Source organism: Amphiura filiformis, chromosome 1, assembly GCF_039555335.1.
Source record: "Amphiura filiformis chromosome 1, Afil_fr2py, whole genome shotgun sequence".
NCBI lineage: Eukaryota > Metazoa > Echinodermata > Ophiuroidea > Amphilepidida > Amphiuridae > Amphiura > Amphiura filiformis.
The window spans coordinates 91,020,815-91,041,426 of record NC_092628.1 but is presented as its reverse complement, the minus strand read 5'-3'; the positions used below and the strand labels follow the sequence as shown (position 1 = coordinate 91,041,426).

The following is a 20,612-nucleotide window of genomic DNA, read 5'->3' as shown; positions in this document are numbered from 1 at the left end:
TTATTTATTTATAATTTCATGTCAAATGTCATGATTGTAGTAAACAATGCAAATATTTCATTCATAATAAAGTATTACATCCTTAAAAGGAGATGCTGTGACCACGTGATCACAACTAATTAATTATTCATGAGTGCGTGCGCTCGACAATTTTCGAATGCAATCGTTACCAGTCCTCACCTGCAAGCACAACCCGATGACCGTGCGTAAGCAGTTGAAGGACTGGTGGATCAAGTCTACAAAGTAGGTTGCCCCGAACCGCTTTGCATGATTAGCAGGCCTAAATAAAATAAATTTGAAATAAATAGAATTTCAAATGCATTCCCGGGTCGGTAACGCGAGTATACGCGACCCGGTAATTCAATTAATAAGGTAAGTTCATCACCGCAGCAAAATCATATCTTCATAAAGGTATTGATGGATGAGAATAACTCATGATTGACGCAATACATACAACGCTAGTTTTGTAGGCCTAGTGCAGAAATATAATTAAAAATAATCAATTAAAGTAGACAGGTTTGGACCATTTATACCCAACAAATCACAGGGCATAAGTATCACTCGGTCCAGGTGACTAAACTAATCATTTGACTAAGTATTTCATAATATTTTTTTCTAACTAGCCCCAGTAGCGTAGCCAGGGGGGGGCAGGGGGGGAAGAGTGCCCCCCTGACAAAAAAAAAAAAATGAAAGAAAAAGTGCCCCTTTGACAAAAAATGAAAGAGAAAATCAGGAGGGCAAAGGAAAAGAAAAAGGGCAAGGAGCCCCTTTTCTAGCAAAATTCAGGGCCAAAATAGTGGTGGCCCAATTGGCAATGTCAGACTTGCACGTAAAAAACTTTTTTTAACCTAAATGATAAACATGATAAACCCTTTAGGTATTATCGTCTCAGATCACAGTCTATGCTCAGATAAACCTAAAACTTTTAGACCACCGGCCTTTTCCTCGGGCCTTTCCCTGAACTGAATTAAAACCTTTTGTCCCCTCGGTTTGAACTTCGAAGCAAAACATAGTTAGGCCTACATGGAAAGACACTTCCCATACTAATAAGTTACAATACAAGGCAAGTTTAACTTTAGTGTTTAGACCCCGGGGTTTACACTCGGGACAAAAAATGTGGAGTAGGCCTATTTTATAGGTATAGGCCTAGGCCTATATATGAAGAGCTTATTTCCAAACCGTGTTAGTCCACTAGGTCTATCCCATGTTTCTGATTTCCCTGTGTGATATTGCAATGTGTTGTCATGCTAGATATTATAATTTCAGTTGGATGCACCATTATAAAGCAAACAGTGGATGGACGCACAGTGTGTGAGGCCTTTGTTTTCCAAATGAGAACAATAGTCTGCATATTGTTATGCAGCATTGTTATGGTATTGTAATTGTGATTGTATCTCGCAATTAAGCAAATGAGACGGAGAGACACATGGGGTTGTGGAAATAAGCTCTTCATATTATTAAAGACTAGACTACCCCGTAGTCCACTTGCCCATTGTGCATAGGCCTACTCTGGATATTGTACGGTATTTAAGCTTAAAACTCTGATTTAATTAATGTGTGCACAATTGATAGATTTCACATCTGATCGTTTCATTCACCCTACACCCTCTGTTTGTTAGCTTCCCAAGTGGACTACTGACTTTGGATTGTGGTTTTCATGCTTGTCTATGAGCTTCTATGGATGAGATTGTCGGAAATCTGGCCTACTAAAATTGGCCATGATGTAGGCCCTAATGCATCTTTAAATGGATCTGGCTTGTGACTGGTCACCCAGATCTCGTTTATGGTTTAAATCCTCCGGGTACCTGTCATTACCATTAATAACTAGGGCGGTTAAATTTGATTGATAAACAAGTATGATTGACAGTGTGAGTGTTAGGGACTTTGTCCGTTCAAAATCCCGTTTAAAATTGAAAGTCCATAGTCTAATTAAAGACTGGTCCCTAAAATGATACTTTACACTTCTACGGTAGGGCACTCAATACCACTGATCTCTACACCTCCAGCATGTGAACTTCGCCGTTACGAGTGATAAGGCAGGTCAAAGGTCATGAAGGTTACCGATGAAAAACAACAATCATGGCCACGAAGTCGAAAGCAGAAAGCAGTGGGAGTGATGCAGAACTTGACATCAAAAATAAGCTTTCACTTTCTGATGTCAAGAAGAATGTGCGAAATTTGATTGACGCAGAGATAGGAGATGATGTCAAGTCGTTGAGTAAGGTGAAAGATATGCTTGCAAGTGCACTGCAAGAGAAAAGACGACTGGAACAGCAGGTAAGCTTAAACTGCAAAGCTGCAGAATTCGTGGGGCACAGTGTCGACAGCGTCTAAATAAATACTTTTTCCCTGAAATGAATCACGTCCTAATACTCCGTTGGTGAGCGACGGGCTAGAAGCATGGCACAGCAGTCCCTCATCCAGTTGCTGAACAGGCTTTTGATGAGAATATGCATAGTCATTCATAGATAAGGAGTCCGGCACTTTTTGCCTTTTTTAAGCGAACCTTATCAAGTTTGGTAGGCCTATCACTGGAAAGAGAATTTAAAGAGAAAACCAACAGTCTTTAAATCAGCTCAGTAGCTTGAAGTATAGTGAAGTTATGCTCAATTACAGTTGTGTGCGTACAGGTTTTGTGTCTGTTGCCGCGACCAACTGGAATGTGTGCAACGAAGTCCCTATTATGTCGATTCCCAGTGGGCACATCAACGTGAAATCAACGTTGAATCAACGTTGATTCAACGTTGAAAAGTGAAAGTTGACATCAACCTTTTCGTCAACGTTGAATCAACGTTGAATCAACGTTGAAGCTTCAACCTAATTTCAACCCGATTTCAACCTGATTTCAACCTTGTGTTTCATGATCAACCTGATATCAACCTAATTTCAACCGGATTTCAACCTGATTTCAACGTTGAATCAACGTTGAATCAACGTTGAAGCTTCAACCTGACTTCAACCCACTTTCAACCCGATTTCAACCTTGCGTTTCATTTCAACCCGATATCAACCTAATTTTAACCTGATTTCAACCCGATTTCAACATTACTTTTTAGCTTCAACCTGATATCAACCTAATTTTAACTTCATTTCAACCTAATTTTCATAGGCTTTATTCTTGGGAGGGGCGAATTCCTTGAAGAAAAGCGATGCACGCTTTGTGCACATTTTCACATTTCTTTCATGAATATTGCATTGAAAGGGTGCGCGCGGCGATTGGGGAAGTTAATAATTTTGTAGAATTTAAAGCCAAACTCCATCTTGATTTTAACGTACTTTCAACCAGTTATAGTTATCTACAGATGATTTAAAGTCCGATATGCAAAAGCTTGAACACGACATACTATCATCTATAGACCTTAAGTTTTCCCAAAGTATTTCGCACTTAGGCCTACATCATTCATATTTTTAAAAAGGACAGTTTAAATTTGTCCTAAAAATCGAAGTCGCACAAACTCAAAACCAATTTCATAATTATTCGATAATTGAATTTCATAATCATATTTCACATTTGTATCGTTAATGTTGGTCAAATCAGGGTTCAATTTCGTCTCGCATGGTGGTGGTTACTAAGTCATTAAAGCAATTTCGTCTTTTGTCATTCATCATATGTTATTAATGGATGTACAACATGCTTATTTCATGATTTAAAAGGACGGTGTTCATTTTAGATGATGTTGCATGATCTTATTCTTAAAAAGAAAATAATCATAAAGTTATGAAAATGAAAGAAAACACATTCTAAGAAATATCAAAGATTACAAATAGAGTAACGTTAAAGAAAAGAAGAGAAATATACATAGTATAACCTGAAGGAATATAGGCCTATTATGATCTTAAACATGTTATATATAATTGCATCAATATAATATCTATACATGTATATCGTAAAGTTATCAGAGAAGAACATCAAAGAAAGAAAGAACGACAGAACAGAATGGCATGCAATGATAAAAGCCATCCGATCCCCAAACAAAAATAACTTAAGAATGTTTTGGACTTATAAATATAAATTTTAAGATTTAACATGTTTAATCTTTGTAACAATTTATTCGATTAAAAAAAGATTTAAAAAAGTAAAAAGAAATTATAGCCTCCATACATGATGAGCTCATTTAAGCATAAATAAAAGACAAAAATGTCTATAAAAACATTTAAAACAAAAAGACCAAAAAAAAAAAAATCCATGAAAGAACGCATGCACGATTAATAAATATTCCATATAGGCCTATAAATAGGAGACAAAATGAAACGATAATGAATTTCAATGACAAATGGCGAATTACTTTTAAAATACTTTTGCGTATCGCTAAGTATTTTATGACGAATTTGACCTGCAATTTGACGAAAATCAATGACTCAAACACGAACCTTAATGCTACATTTTACAATCTTTCTTGAGCGATCACAGTCTGCATGAGTAGGCCTAATAGTAATAGGCCTACAGGTCCTAATAAAAACAGGTCCTATAATTTCGTCGGACTAATATCTCGGGAGGAAATTAAAACGTCTTTTGCACGAATATCAATGACACAAGTGCGAAATACTCTGGGAAAACCTATAGGTCCTATAGACTTATTATTCGGCCGTAGAATATTCGATGTAACATAATTACCTAGGCCTATACGTTATTTAATCTAGTCCCATTCTATTTCCAGTTATGTTTATGTTGTATCAAATGTTTGATGACGTAAAATCGATAATATATTTCTACCAGATATTCTACGTATTATTTTATCAATTTTCGACATTCGTTACAACTTAAACCAGGGAAGTCTGTCTCACTTCCCTGCTTAAACATAACTGGAAATAGAATGGGACTGGACTGTAAAAAAACAAAAAATAACGTAGATATGTTACATCAAAATAGTCTACGTCGAATACTAGTTAGACCCAGGTTTAAGTTAGCACCGGTTTAAGTTAAACCACCTTTCAGAATTCCAACCTTGGAGTCTTTGTTTTATAGCGCCCCTAATATAATAGTAAACAATCCTTAATCCTATAATCACTTCATTCTCTTAAACATGCACTAGAAAGAATTTGAATAAAATCATTCATTACAAAAATGATATGCAAGTAGTTTTATAACGTTGTGTAATTTGCATTTATTTTAATTACAACGTTCTTTTTTTGCACATAATGTTTCACAAATTCATATATTGTATACCGGTACTTAATTCTATTTAAAGAGAAAAATCACAAAAAAAAAAAGAAAATTAATTAATTAGTACAGAAATGAAAAAAAAAAAAGAATTGAAAGTAAGGAGGATTGAAGTTATAGTATGAGGGAAAGAAATTAATAAGTAAAAGTATATACTAAAAAAGGCATCAAGTTAATAGCAAACCAAAAATCAAAAATCAAAATAACTAAGCGAAATGGCACAGCAGTCAGGAAAGTAGAGAGAAAACGTAACAACATTAGACCAAGTAAAATAACAAACATTTTTCACGTCCGGGTTTTTGAAAAAAAGGAGGAAGATGGGGCTTTTTATTTTTTATCGCAAAATCAGTGTAAATACCCATAACTAGAGCTGTTTTAGGGCACACAATAATGCCGGGAAAAAGGAGGAGGCCTCTTTTTATTTGTTGTTCGAGAGATAGACCCCTCTAATTATCACAAAACCTTCCAAAAGTGTTTCTTGATTATCAGCAAGGCTATTGAAAGCATCTCTAGGTCCTAGACATATTTTTAGAAAAAGTTATGACTGAATTTCAAAAAAGAAAAATATAATTGAAGAAACCTCAAAAAAAGGAAGCGGGCCCCGGAGGGGACGTGAAACATGTTATTTTTTTTATTTGGCCTTATAGAACAAAACAGAGGTTCGATGACGCCCTACTCCTATAAAGTGCTTTTGGTGTGATCCCTCTCCCTCCTTAAACGTAAATGTGAAATGTTGAAAATTCCAACCCAAAAGATAAAATTTTATAGATTTTTAACTATTAAACATAATCAGACTTTTTGACCCCTTCCCTCTAACAAATGGGCGTTTCTTTAACGCGGCTGTGTACTCTAGACATTGTTTCTTTCCCGAAATTGAGTTTTTTTTTGTACTTTGTTATGTTTTTTATAAATACAAGGAATGAAAATCCAGATTTATAAACTCCAACTGCAATATTTTAAGGATTTTATTTCACTATTCCACTCGTGTTTGAAATTTAAAAGGAAAGAAAATCTTTGTTTGTACTTTGTTATGTTTTTTATAAATACAAGGAATGAAAATCCAGATTTATAAACTCCAACTGCAATATTTTAAGGATTTTATTTCACTATTCCACTCGTGTTTGAAATTTAAAAGGAAAGAAAATCTTTGTTGTACCAGCAGGGTACACGCGCGCAATAACGTATCGCGAAATTTGGTAACGCTACAGATACGCTTACGCATACGTGACGCTTATCTGCATGCGTGGGCGCATATTATGGAAACACCACGGAAGCACTGATTTCACAAAAACCTGGCGGTCAAATGGCTCCGTTTTAGCTGATAAAATGTGATTTTTTTCAAGTTCTTTCTCCCAATTTAAACATCAAGATATGAATAGATTTCGCCCAAACTTCTAAGGGGCTGTGGATTTACCCGATGTTCACGTAATGTAAGGTAGAAAACGAGAACTGCCGATTCTCCTGTAAGCTTCGATCAAAGTGCAAAATGTGACCACTTTAAACTTCAACCGCCTTTATTTCAATGTTCATTTTCTCGGTAAAATGACGATTTAGGTACACGATAACTCAATAAATACAGCATCTATAGGTAAGCAATTATGCTCATCATAAAAAGCATGATTGACTTAAGAAACGGTTTTCTCATTTTTTTATATTTTGGTCTTATTCCAATTTTAGGCGTCATTTTGTGCAAATAGGCGGTTGTGAATTTGAAAAAGTTCATTTTGATGCCTTATATGGTCAATATCAAAAATAAGGCCAATATCAAAAAACTAAAAAAACCGCACGGAATGGTGCCTCAAGATTAAGAAAAAAGCAAAACAAAATTTTTGGAAAGAGTGTTTTTTTGTTATGATGTACCGAACAAAAATTGCCAAAAATTCCCTTTTTTGTGATTTTCTTCATAATTGTTGTTTTTACACCAAAACTGTACTTGTATTTAGATTCATTGATGTCTTGCCTTTATAAAAATGTATACTTTTACATGTCTTGCGTGAATAATTACAAAGTTATGGCACTTTTACTACATGCGTATCTGAGATTCAACAACTCCTCCTATACCTTTGTACAGGAGCCAACCGTTGTTAATCCGTGATGAATCCACACTTTTACTGAAGCGTATCTGCGAACGCTGAGCGAGACTACGCGTTACGCGAGAGCGCTTAAATTCGTCATGCCTGGAACCTTTGTGCGTATGCAAGCTTACAAGTTGAATTCAGTATTTTCAGATAGCGGCTAAATTTTGCCGTTTTATTCTGTAGTTTTATTGATGATATTAACAGAGAAATCATCTAAGTTTTTGTAAGGCTTAGTGACAACGATTAACTGACATTTCCTTGTGAAATAATCGTGAATTATACGACCTTTAGCTTCTTTTCGTTGTTGAAAGGATTCAATCATGTTTCACCGTTGTATCATCACCGTTTAACAACTCGCGTCGGCAGCGTCTGCGTGTTTGCCGCTCGGGCAGCTAAAGCTGCCCTCATGAAGTAAACCACGCGAGACGACGCTGCCGCATCGTTGTTAAACGGTGATGAACAACGGTGAAACATGATTGAATCCCTAAGTACACAGCTACCTTAAAGGACATAATCGAACTTTTGGTTTGTTCTCTCGACCTATCTATCTGCACACTTTCAATATGTTTTTAAATTATATAGGGGGTGGTTCAATAATTATGTGTACCCCGTGAATTATGGGGGGCACAACAATATTTTTGGCAGGCCAAAACGGGGGGCAACTTGTTTGGCATGTCAAAAAGGGGGGGGGCAAGGGATAGGAGATAGGAGGCAGGGCAAGCGATTTTTTGGCACAGATATTTTTTTGGGCAGCGTTTTACATTATTTGCTATTGGCCAGAACTTCACAGAATTGCAGACGTAGGCATACATTAAAGTATATTCCAAGCTACTACCTTAATAATTCATATTATATGTTTTTCTTCTTTTTCGCTTCTTCTTTCCCCTTCCGATAGAAAAAACCTTGTTTTCAGTATAGGGTTATTCACCCTGGTCTTTGCTGGGGGTCTTTGATGGCATTTGCTTCTTGTTTCTGGGAGAAGGCATAGGCCTACATTGTCACCATTTATATGGTTTTCATCAAATCCAGACAAGTTTTCAATATCACTATTATCAGCGTATTAAAGTACCAAACTTTTGTTTAATTAGGGCCAAGTCACTTCTGTTGGCTTTGATTCATCTTTTCTAGACTAGAGGACTCAGAAAAGTTTACTTCTGCTTCTTTTCCATAGCACATCAGAGAACCGATACCAGTTTTGTTGCTCCAAGTGTAATCAACCAATGCATGTAAAAGAAAATTTGCGACTGCTTTGCGCAAGGTGTTTATGGCGAAGCTTTGATCCCGTTTTATATCATCCGTGTCTACTCTGAAGTTGGGTCTACTACATCCTTATTTTTTAATCAAATGCGAAGCCCTATGATATTACATTGTTATTATTATTGTTGGTACCACTGCTCTCCTGAATTCTTATCACCTTACAACATACTCCCTCTTCTGCTTGATGCATGATTCGGATTGTGTGTTGATGCACCAATGCATCTATAAGGAACAAAAGAAGATACAGAGGTTACGACAAATTATTCATGATGATGCGTGAGATTTTACTCATTTTCCAGCTTTTTGCGTGACATTTACTACCTAGGCGTGAGATTATACTACCTTGGCGTGAGACCTTGAGAAAGTGACCCAATGCGTGAGACTCACGGTCAATGCGTGAGAGTTGACAGCCCTGCTGTATCCTGCCCTAAAGTAATATTCAGATTTCCTTTGACAGATAACCATCGCGTATACGCGCGCGACGTCAAGCACGTGCATTGCATTGGACCTTGTGCAAAATAATACCCGCTCGACGGCTAGTATATAGCAGTACGCTTAATTTGTAAAAGGAAATCTGAATAATACTTTAGGCTAGTCTAGCATGCGCCGTAGGGTAGGCTACACATGTAGTGATGTACACCATAATAAAATCCAAAATAAGACAATCATCATGTCATGATCATGTTTTGCTACATTATTTATGCCTAGGGCTAGGCCTAACCCAGTCAGTACTAGTACTACTAGTTTTGTATTAGTAACAGCTAGACGGTACCAAGCATGCTCAATTGCTCATGTCATGTGCTTAGACTTAGTGCCTGCCCTAACGTCGCCTAAGCATGTAAACAGTTAAGGCTAAGCCCATGTCATGCATGTAAGCCTAAGACTACAATCCATGCAAAACACAATTCACCAGACACCAAATGAAGGTAGAGTAACTGAGTAAGTTGGACCTAGAAATGCTATGGCTAGCTAGTCTTAGACAGGTCATTATACAAAACAATGCATACCAATTACCATCATAGTCATTAGTCAACATGGTCATTGGTCAATGAGCAAGGTAAACATGCATGCATGGCCATGGTAGATTTATTTAAGCTTATCATACACACGATACAGTCATAATTATTACAAGCTGGCTCAACTTAAATGCTTTATTTTGTTTCCTGATAATGCACAATTCACAATCAATCAAAATTCATACAATAATTTACAGAAAAATAAAGGTGTACTTACCTGTTTTTATTTGCAAAATAAGTTCAAAAATACGTGCATCATTTCTCCTGCTGCTTGTTCCAATTAATTAGCTGGTAACTAAGTAGGGTTGGGCAGTATCCAATACTCAGGTGTCACAGTGTTGGGTGATATGCAATGCAATCGGGTAGAATTAGGTATTGCAAATTTGCAATACATTTAAACTTCATATTATTAAAAGTAAATAAATATATAATTTAAATAAATAATTTAAATAAATACACAATTAATTAACAATTAAATAAATAATTAATATTAAATAATTATTAAATTAAGCAATTACTTAGTTAATCAAATTATTTAATAAATAATTACATTATAATAATTTTAAAAATATATAATTTAAATGAATAATTTAAATAAATAAATAAACAATTAAATAATAATTAAATAAATAATAAATATTAAATAATTATTAAACTAAGCAATTACTTAGTTAATCAAATTATTTAATAAATAAATAATTATATTATAATAATTAAATATATGCCTATAATTTAAATAAATAATTTAAATAAATAAATAAACAATGAATTAATAATTAAATAAATAATTAATATTAAATAATTATTAAATTAAAGCAATTACTTGGTTAATCAAATTATTTAATAAATAATTATTATAATAAGTAAATAATTAAATAATTAATTCAAATAAATAAATAAACAATTAATCAATAATTAAATAAATAATTAATATTAAACAATTATTGAATTAAGTAAAAAAAATAAGAAAACGTTTCATAATCTTTCCTTAGTTTCCTAGCGTCTAGAGTATACATTTTAACATTATTTGGTAACCTTCGAGTCCTTTGAAATGTTATGAAGAAAACCAAGAAGGGTCATGTTTGTTGGGATTAACTGATGTTGCTACGTTTTGAATGATGTACGTAACGTATATGATTATTGGGCAAATGTTAAGAAATATGATGTGTTGCTTAAAATAGATTTTAACGGAGCTTAAATATGATCTAGAGTTTATGATATTTTGAACAATTAATAACTGGGCCTAATTAATCTTTAATGATTCAATTTATGAAAACTGTTTGAGCAGAATTAATTAAAGGGCAGCCAAATGACCAGAATGGTGCTATTTTACTTGGTCTCAAAGCCGGTCTCGAATTCGAACCGAGACCTCGAGACCAGGAGGGCCGAGACCGAGACCAGCAGGTCCGAAACCGAGACCGAGACACTAACCGCATGTTAACAGCAGTGGAAATTTCTTTGTGACATTGGTGTGAAATCCTTGAACACATGTTAGCTCATGTTGAACCGAGCGAAAGTAGCGCGTTTAGCTGCCACTTAAGGAACCGTTCACAAACACTTTACTTGTTAGGGGCATGATGCAAAAAATGTCATCATGAACATTTTTGACCCCCCCCCCACTTTACAGACCTCAAAAATTTCAGACCCCCTTCTTTTTTTTTGACATAAAAATTATGGGTCAACACCATAGAAAAGCATATAAACTCAATTTTTCCAGGAAAATTTGTGGAAACCTCACTAGGCCTATATAGGGCCTACGGTATAGTTTTTAACCATTCTTGAAGGACTAGTTGTACTTGTGGAATCATCGGGTTATACATTTTTAAAGAAAAAATCTTGTAGGCCCTAATGAACCCGTATAAGAGAAGAGACCGTAGTGGGCCCGTAAATAAGAAAAGACAAGACACCACGGGCTCGTAAAGAGAAGAAAGGAGACCTCAATGGGCCCAGTAAATAAAGAAGAGATATACCGTATATCTTCTTAATTTGCCCGTAAAAGCAAAGAAAAGAGACCTATAGTTACATGTATAGTTAGTTGGCCCGCATAATAAAGCAAAGATTATATATGCCATAATTACAAGGTATCATTTCTTTACCTGTTTCTTTGCTTTTATGGGCCCATTAAGATATGTTTTCTTTATTTTTTACGAACCCCTATAGGTAACGCACCCTCCCCCCTTTTTGTATTAACTTTGACTTCAAATTGCATTGGAGAAAAATTCTCCCGTTCTCCGTAGGCCTATAACTTGCCCATCATAGGCCTACAGGGCTACAATACGGTAACCCTTATCATGCAGTTATGTATGCACACAACACAGGGGCACTCACATAGGTAATTGACCTGTACTAGAAGCGCTGTGCTGTAGGTATAGGAGATTAACTAGTTAGCGTCATATATACTGATATGTCAACCTAACACTAAGGGTTAGGGGAAAATGGGGTAATACCTGACTGTGGGGAATCCCGGACACATCGATTGCAGCTAAACGGAGAAGGGTGGCACTATTATATTACCTTAGGGTATTAGCTACCTCAAGGTGTACCTCACGTGTAGGGCCTACTACTACCAGCGCTTTGGGACTCGTCTTTCTTTGTGAAAATTGCGAAAAAAACATAAATTGTCATTTTTGACTTTTTATCTGAAAAGTGATTTATTAGCTGGGTGACAGTTAATACGACAAGGGACACAGATGAAGTATGGATGAAAATTATGTTTGATACTTGATTGTTAGCTGGATGTATGAATTTTGGTATCTTAAAAATGGATTAGTAGAACAAGCACTGAAAAATTAAATCGGGACCGTGAGGGTAATCCCGACACACATGCATCTCTATACAGATGGGGTAATGCCGGACACTTGTTATTTCGAAAATATAGACAACAACAACAGCCCCCATAGTTGTATGCTTGAGGTAACAGAAGTACCTAATGCATTCTAGGGATTATCATCCTACTCCACTTTCCTCTTAGCAACAATCATTGTGTCCGGGATTACCCCGTGTCCGCATTACCCCATCATTTTTACCATTTTGTTTTTTAATATAACTTATTAACTATAGATGTTGAGTTATTAAAACTGGTTACTAGTTATAGAACATTACTCCTGCTTTGCATTGATATGATTTTCACTGATGAACTTTATTTAATCTTGTACCTGTGTAGCCTTAACGAAAGGTGCCCGGGATTACCCAACTTTCCCCTATAGGGGTATTGCAGCTCATTATGTTTGCCGGGCCGGGGTCGTAACACAAACAGTGGCGGTGCCATGATTTTTTTTTTTTGGGGGAGTGAATTTCAGGGGAGGGGGCAAACAAGCAACAACTTTTGCACAAAATTGCCACAAAAGAGGTTTTTTTGTAAGAAGTTGGGGTTTTTGCCTTAAAAGAGCGGGGGGGGCAAAAAAAAAATTGGGTGGGGAAATTCTCCCTCACTCCCAGCCTCACGTAAGGCCGTCACAAAACAAATGACCACTGGTATGCTTCCCTGGAAAGACTGCGCAAGACAGCTCCGAAAAGCCCCTGAATTTAGCGCTGACTGATCCCCCCCCCCCCCGGGACTGATATCAGTTCTAAACGACACCTAAACTAATTTTGGTATAGGTGATTTTCCAACCAGAAAGGCAAGAAAGAACATTTGTTTTGATCGTTTGCACCTCCAAAAGACCACCATTAGGCCTACCTCAAAATCATTCATCATCTCACCAAAAATGAAAAAGAGAAAGGACAAAAATGTACATGGACGGGTCACGGGTACGGGGTTATGATAACAGAAATGTTGTACAGGAAGAAGAAATTGGCAGAAGAAGAGATGAAAGGAAGATGTGGAAAACTAAACGATGTAGAAAGACTCCATTTTGCATGAAAATTAAAAAACATAATTAAAAACAAAACCTTTCATGCAGACAGTTTAATGGCGTAGATTTCTGTTTGACATGGGGGGAGTGCTTAAAGTAATGTGAATCCCGCGCACCGAGCACTATATTAGAATACGTTGATATGTGTTAATTAGCTAAAGCGGATTTAAACGTTTTGCCATATTGAAGTTTAAACTGATAAATACGTGCAAAGATGGTCGCGCAAAAAATGGTCGGAACCTATACATACAGGCGTCATGGGGGGTGATAGCAGTGGTGGATCTAGAGCGGGGGGGGCAAGTTTTGACGCTTGCATGCACAACGCAAGGGGTGTCTGAGGGGATGTGCCCCCCCCCCCTCCCCCGCCTCAGAAGTATAACTTTTGCACATGAAGACCTAATTGAAGCGATTTGGTCCTGGTAGACCATTTTGGCACTATCAGTTTGTAAAATTGTAGTTTGAAAAAGCCGAATTTGTGATGAGCGGTCCATGAAGCCTTTCGTGGACAAGTTTTCCCTCATTTTTCCCTATAAATTGTGTTAAACATTGGCAAATGCACGAAAGCAAAAGCGAATATGGCCAGTTACATATCGATTAGGCATAATACGCAGGGGGGGGGGTGTCTGAGGTGACTGTTCCCCCGTCATAAGTTGGAAAATTTTGCAAAATGAAGGTCCAATTGAAGCCATTTAAGGGTGCATCATTTTTACACCTATTTAAATATATTGCTTTAAAGAGAAAAAAGGGTCTACTCTCATCTCAATTTGCAAAACGGCAGCGAAGTGGTCAATACCTTGAATTATGAAAAGGTGGATATACAGAAATGGTAGGCCCCTACCAAAATTTGAGCAATCTATATTATTGGTTGAAAATAGGCCATAATGATATGAAAAAATGCCATTTAAAGCTAAAGTGATATGATAAATATGGTGCAAAGATGGAATAAACTCGCACGAAGCGGGCAAAATTTGGTCCTTTTGGGGCTAGAATGGCCGGTAGCTTGCAAATATGAGGTTAATTTGGTCAGAAACATATGTACTGACATACAGGCGTCAACATGGGAAGGGGGATTGTATGGATCCCCCACCCACTAGCATGTGTAGCAGGCTGATGGTTTATACAAAATATTAATGTGGATGCACGATCCGAAAGTGTTGCAAATATTATGTCGGAAACCATATATTATTGTAGGCCTATATTAGCCTAAATTTTACTTTACGTGCATGCACATTAATATTTTTCATTAACCATATAACTGCTATTATACGCCTACACATAGTGCATGTTAATGTCTTGTTCTGAAGGTATTCAGTTACTATTTAGCTCTATTGGTGCAAAAGAATAGGCCTACAAGATGGTTTCCGACACTGTTTGTCCCAGTCTTGCAGATGGTGCACATCGTGCATGCACATTAATATTTTTCATTAACCATTTAGGCCTACTTGCTACACATGCTATGTTTTAATAGAATTTGTCTTCTGAGTAGGCCTATTTAGCTCAGGTGCAAATAAAAGCCCGCAAGATGAGGTTGAAGTGATATTGAAATAAGGTTGATAGACCCCTATTTCAACGTTGATTCAACGTTGAATCAACGTTGAAATTGATTCAACGTTGAATCAACGTTGAATCAACGTTGAATCAACGTTGAAATATCAACCTTATTTCAACCTAATTTCAACGTTGATTCAACGTTGAAATATCAACCTTATTGCAACCATACTCAATGTTAGGTTGAAATAAGGTTGAAATCAAGTTGATTTAAATTTCAACCAGATTTCAACGTTGAATCAACGTTGAAATATCAACCTGATTTCAACTTCAGGTTGAAATCACGTTGAAATCAGGTTGATTTGCATTTCAACGTTGATTCAACGTTGATTCAACGTTGACATGTCAACTTGTGCCCACTGGGTTACTAGTCTCAAAATTTATTTGAAATCTAATAAAATTTGGAAAGGGAGTTAAAAAAGACAACTAGTATTGTAATATCATATTGACAAATATTGAATAAAAAAGTAACAACATATGATTACATAGTATGAAGTGCAGAACTTGTGTGTGTTTTATTTTTTTCTCAAGTCACCCCAAACTTCGGGTCTATGCGGGAAAAAACACAAACATTTTTATAACAAGTTTAGAACAGAGATTCTTATTATACTGGAGTTGATTAAAAGTAGTAACATAAATAATATCAATTCATTGAAGTGGTTTTTTTCTCATATTTCTCTGAAGCCCTCATGCAAAATGTTCTTGTCTTTAGTTTATGAAGCTCATCTGACACTGCACTACTCAACTTCAGAATTGAAAAAAAAAATACAAAGGAAGTGAAAATTTTTTTTTAAAATATTACACAGATTCTGTAAGTATCATAGAAATGATTAAAAGTAGTAACAAAAATAATATCACTTGTATTAAGTGTGCTTTCTTCATTTTTATCCTTGCCCTCAAGACCCGATAATGCGCTTACATCTACCACCAAGCGTCAACCCGACAAGGCACATGGCATGCACCGCTAACACACCGCTACACTCCCCGTACTTCGCATGTTACCACAGTACCTCCCTGTACAAAATCATGGTTCGCATTTTACCGCAACTTGGCCAACTTCTTCTTGAAAGTCTATAATTTAATCTAATACCAGTTTCATTATATAGGTTTCATGGACTCTTTATAACCGAATTCTATTACCCCACGACCCATTATTCAAAATCGCGCACTGTGATTTGTTGAAACGTGTCACGTGACAGACCATTAATTAGCGATAAAGTGTCAAGGGCAACGAACTTTATGTTCTTCTATCATCTCAGCGCACAGCAGAGCACACAGCACACCTGCTTATGTAGGGGAGAATGGAATGTCAGGGGTGTGTTATTGTATGTGCATACCTGCTTATAGGGGAGAATGGAATGTTAGGTTGTGTTATTGGCATGTGCATACGCTTTGGCTACGGAGCCTGATCAGTTTGTCATGGACGGACATTTTCCAGACTTTGATAGATTGAAAGGCTGTAAAAAATATTTGCATGAATTTACATGACATATTGGTGTTTCATATTGAAGAGTATTGTAGACTTGGCCATTTGTTCATAAAATTGGGTTGCCATCGTTTGTTACTAAAAATAGAATCACCATTATGTCCGCGTCACGGACGGACATAGATAAATTTGCAAGTTTCCACTTTTCTCCACTCTTTTATGATTTCTATCCGTCGCTTTGCAGATTTACAATTCTACTCCTGTACATAATGTGACTATGTAAAGTGGCTTGCATGCCAGATAGAAAAAGTTTTCTTACATTCTTTATTTTTGATTATCGACGTAAATAAAAATGTCACGGACGGACATTTTTCAACGCCACGGATGGACACCCAAAGCTAACAAGAGAGGCAACTTCAAAATTCATGAACTTTTTTTTTATTAATAGAAGACCACCTAGTACCTTCATCTCACCCTGGGAATGATTTTTGAAAAATCCTTAGAATACTTAGTTTACAGGGCAAAAACTAACTTTGTCACGGACGGACATCTTTTTGTCATGGACGGACAAGTGAGTCTAAATGAACAATTGAGAAAGATTGTTGACCTTCCTACCAATTATTCTTATTCAACATAGGTTTTAACATCTAATAAACTCTTTAATAATGCTTTATATCATACTTACTGTCAATTACTGTGCTACAATGTACCTTTTAATCAATCTTTGAATGCCAATGCTCATTTAAGAGCCCATTGTAGAAAAGTATGATTTTCTGATTAATGAAATGCAAATATTTCTCAGTTGAAACTTCTCAAAATTCAATTTTGACTCCCTTACAGTTCAATTTGAGGAAACTTTCAAAATATATTGTGCATGTAAAAGTTTTTAAACTTTTACAATACCTTAAAAGGTATTTTGCACACAACAGTTTATAAAACACAACTATAGCTGAAGTCCTACATGCAAGAAAATCCTTCAAAACTATTTACAGAACTCTTTGACGCGTGTGGTCCAGTTCAAGTTTATGTAACATATAATGCAACACTGCTAAATGGACAAACTGAACTGAACAAAGTTTATGTTTGCTTGAATTTCTCAAGTACTGCTTTCATGTTGAAAGTAAATGTTTCTCTGGTTGCTGATCCTTGAACAGCTGTAGGAGGGTCCAGCACAGCTATGATGCTGGGTAATGGTTCCCTTGAGTAGTCATCATCCCGTGCCCATCTGTATACCATGCCATCATTGTTTACAGCTTCCATGTACTTCAGTTGGACACATTCTTCAAAGTCTTCTGGTAGCGGAGTGATGTCTGTAACCTGATGAGAGATCAGCAACACAGAGCTCATCAATTAAAATGTTTACTATGAATTAAGGGTCTAAATTGATTTTGAAAGCAAGATTCTGCTAAATTTTGTCTGAAGTTTTGGCACATGATGAAATCTGTCTCATAAGATTCACTTCTTATTTACAAATAAAACTGCCAGCAGGGAAAATAACAATGGATAAATCAGAACAGAGAGTTATAGTATTTACCTGGGCTACATAGAGTTTTTTCTGCTTCTTGCCAACTAGGATGACAGCAACAAAGTCCCCACAAACTGGTCTGCATGTGTTCTCAGTCTGTAAATGAATGAAAAATTGGACAAAATATTAAATATAAAAAGTTCTTATACTGGTTGATTTTTATTTTATTATTGTATTTTAATTCATTTTTATTTCATTTTATTATTTTTATTCGATGATAATGAATGATTGATGAATTGTTAATTGTTAATGGTTGCATTTTTAAGATGTTTTTAAACTTACTTTGTCATCATCATCATCATCATCATTGTCTCTGTCACTATCACTGTTTTCTTCCACTTCACTGGTCTCTGTGTCATCCTTGGCTGTGTCACTGTCTTCTCCATTTTCACTGTTTCTCCCTGTATCACTATCACTATCTGAATCGTCATCATCATTGGTCGCTGCACTGCCACTGGTTCCTGGTGTCAACTTACGTGCCCTTTTCTCTGCACAAGGGCTTCCCAAAACATATTTCTTTTTTCCAGGACTGAGGTCATACACTAACTTCTTTAACACAACTGCTTTTTTCCGTGGGCTTTTTGGGAGGGCAAGTGAAGCTCTTTTAAACTTCTGACCAGTGAAGGTTTATGTGCATAGGAACTGGGAGGAGTTGATCCCGATCCAGCCTCTTCAACTGCCGGATTATTGGTGGCCTGCTCGTCAGTTTGTGCAGTGTTATCTTTCTGCAGACGTTTAGCCTTGGCTCTAACTTCTCGCTTTCGAGCAGCATCTTTCTTTTTACACTCTTCCCAAAGCTCTGGATTGTTTCTTTTCATATCGATTCGCTTAGATTTTTTCCGGTAACGATCTTTACTCGTCAATCTTGCATGATGCCGTCTATAATACTCCTTCTGTCGAGTTTTCTGATCTTTTGGTTGAATTAATCTGAAGAAAATTTTTAAAAAATCATCATTCATGACTTAGACTTTTAAATATATCGTATTTTATGTTCAATGCTAGTGTAGGCCTAGTACCAATTAGGCCCTTCACACTTAATTTTTAGTTTCTTGTAAAAAGGTTTCAAAAAAGGGACAAGGTGACTTTAAATTATAATATTAAATTAAATCTATTATTTTTCTTTATTAAGTTTTAATTATTACAACCAATTATCAACTCATTTTCACTAAAGCGGGCATTTATAATTATTTCACAACAATGTAGGGGCCTATTTTATTTTACAAATAAGTTAAGGGTGGAGTTGTGCTCTTTTTTTCCCCATCATTATTGTTGATATAAAGTCAGAAAATGGCAAATAGAAGTAATTGAAAGTCATTTTAAAGGAGAAAGTCCAAAATAAATATAAAAACAATCATTTTGTAATTTGGAAGGGCAATGTTAACAGGAATTTACTAGTTAAGAAACAACTGCAAAGGGCCTTATTGATGATTATTTCTATTCATTATTTTATTAACAATTATTATTATTATTATTTCATTATCATACATATAATTAGGCCTATTATCAAATAATAATCATCATCATTGCCTTCACCTTAATTGTTAATGATGATTTATTACTTTCCAACATTTAGAATGAGTTTCAAGCAGAGATTCCTCACAGCAGGAATTAAATAAATAGGTCTATCTTATGAAGTAATATAAACAACAAACCTTTTTTTGGCTTTTAGAATGTCTCCATATCCACCATGTGCTTCTGGCAATGGCTGCAGGCAGAAAGACTGAACATGCTAGAAGGGTTTGTGCTTCACTGCACACAAGCTCAGCTCAATGTGAAACTTCCTCATTTGCATATGGGTTTGTCCACTATTGAGAGGGGTGGCAGGACCATGGCACGCTTGAAAATGTCCGTCGTGACAAATTTGTTGTCCGTCCGTGACATACATACATATATTGTGAGATTATATTAAGATGGATGTATTTTTATTTGGTTTCAACCTTGGTCAGTGATGACTAGGTACTGGTGAGATAGTTCAGCAGGTTTGTTTTTCTAAATATTACTAAGTGGGGATTTAAAAACTTTTCGTTTATTTTTCTCACGGACGGACAGCACAGCATCAAAATACAAACACGCGTGTAGTATGTTTAATTGAGAGTTAAAATTTTCCAATTTTTGTTGATATTTTAAAGAAATAATATTGAAACTATACATTAACACACTCAAAACATCAAAAAAATTATAACAAGTTTTATATTACCATACCATAAAAAAATTAAGCAAATGTCCGTCCGTGACGGTGTGTTCTGGACCCCTACGAACAAAATGGTGTGTTCCAAATCAACGCAACCACTTTCAGATTTTTTTTTTCTTGTTCCATAAACTGCAGATGTGTGCCAAAAATATAAGATAGGTTTCATCATAAGAAAACAAAATTTATTTTTTCTCAACCATGCTAACCCTTAACTGATCAGGCTCACGCGTATGCGCTCCACCTTGAGGTAAACAACTTGAAATATCTGGGCAAAAAATTTGATATTTTCTCTTTAAATCACACTATTTTGTGGTAATAGAATAGAAATAAAGGCAATGTTTGACACAAAGATATAGGATGATGATGCAAAGTCAGTTTCTCTAAGTGTACTTACTCGAGTTACACTAGCTAAAATACAGGTTTTCATTTTACTATCTTACATTATCTTGCTGTATAACAGTTCCGCCCAAATCAGAAGGGTTGGCAGGTATGCAATTTACAAATACATGTAGGCCTATTGTAGAATCTACTTTTTTACTACTAATTTTGGGGCTTT

The 20,612-nt window shown here is 35.8% G+C and overlaps 2 protein-coding genes across 3 annotated transcripts in view; one reads left to right on the top strand and one right to left on the bottom strand.

Moving 5' to 3' along the window:
- The first annotated feature begins 2,098 nt into the window (after positions 1-2,098).
- The window catches only part of LOC140157214 (RAD50-interacting protein 1-like), a 346,682-nt gene continuing 328,168 nt past the window's right edge, over positions 2,099-20,612 (top strand). For both annotated transcript variants that reach the window (XM_072180343.1, XM_072180335.1), the window contains exon 1: positions 2,099-2,277. In XM_072180343.1, the coding sequence (XP_072036444.1) occupies positions 2,233-2,277 (45 nt within the window). In that variant the 5' untranslated portion in view covers positions 2,099-2,232. The remainder of the gene's footprint in view (positions 2,278-20,612) is intronic.
- On the bottom strand, positions 17,186-18,683 carry LOC140168671 (uncharacterized). The gene is made up of 4 exons (XM_072192087.1): positions 18,534-18,683; positions 18,148-18,477; positions 17,875-17,961; positions 17,186-17,657 (listed from the first exon to the last, which is right to left on the bottom strand). The coding sequence occupies exons 1-4, from the start codon at positions 18,681-18,683 to the stop codon at positions 17,418-17,420; spliced, it is 807 nt and encodes a 268-aa protein (XP_072048188.1). The 3' UTR covers positions 17,186-17,417.

Excerpts from the sequence above, each read along its gene's own strand:
- LOC140168671 (XM_072192087.1), bottom strand. The coding sequence starts at position 18,683 with ATGAAAAGAAACAATCCAGAGCTTTGGGAAGAGTGTAAAAAGAAAGAT. Across the intron at positions 17,962-18,147 it reads ATGATGATGATGATGACAAA|ACTGAGAACACATGCAGACC; the intron begins GTAAGTTTAAAA and ends ATTCATTTACAG. Across the intron at positions 17,658-17,874 it reads AAAAACTCTATGTAGCCCAG|GTTACAGACATCACTCCGCT; the intron begins GTAAATACTATA and ends ATCTCTCATCAG.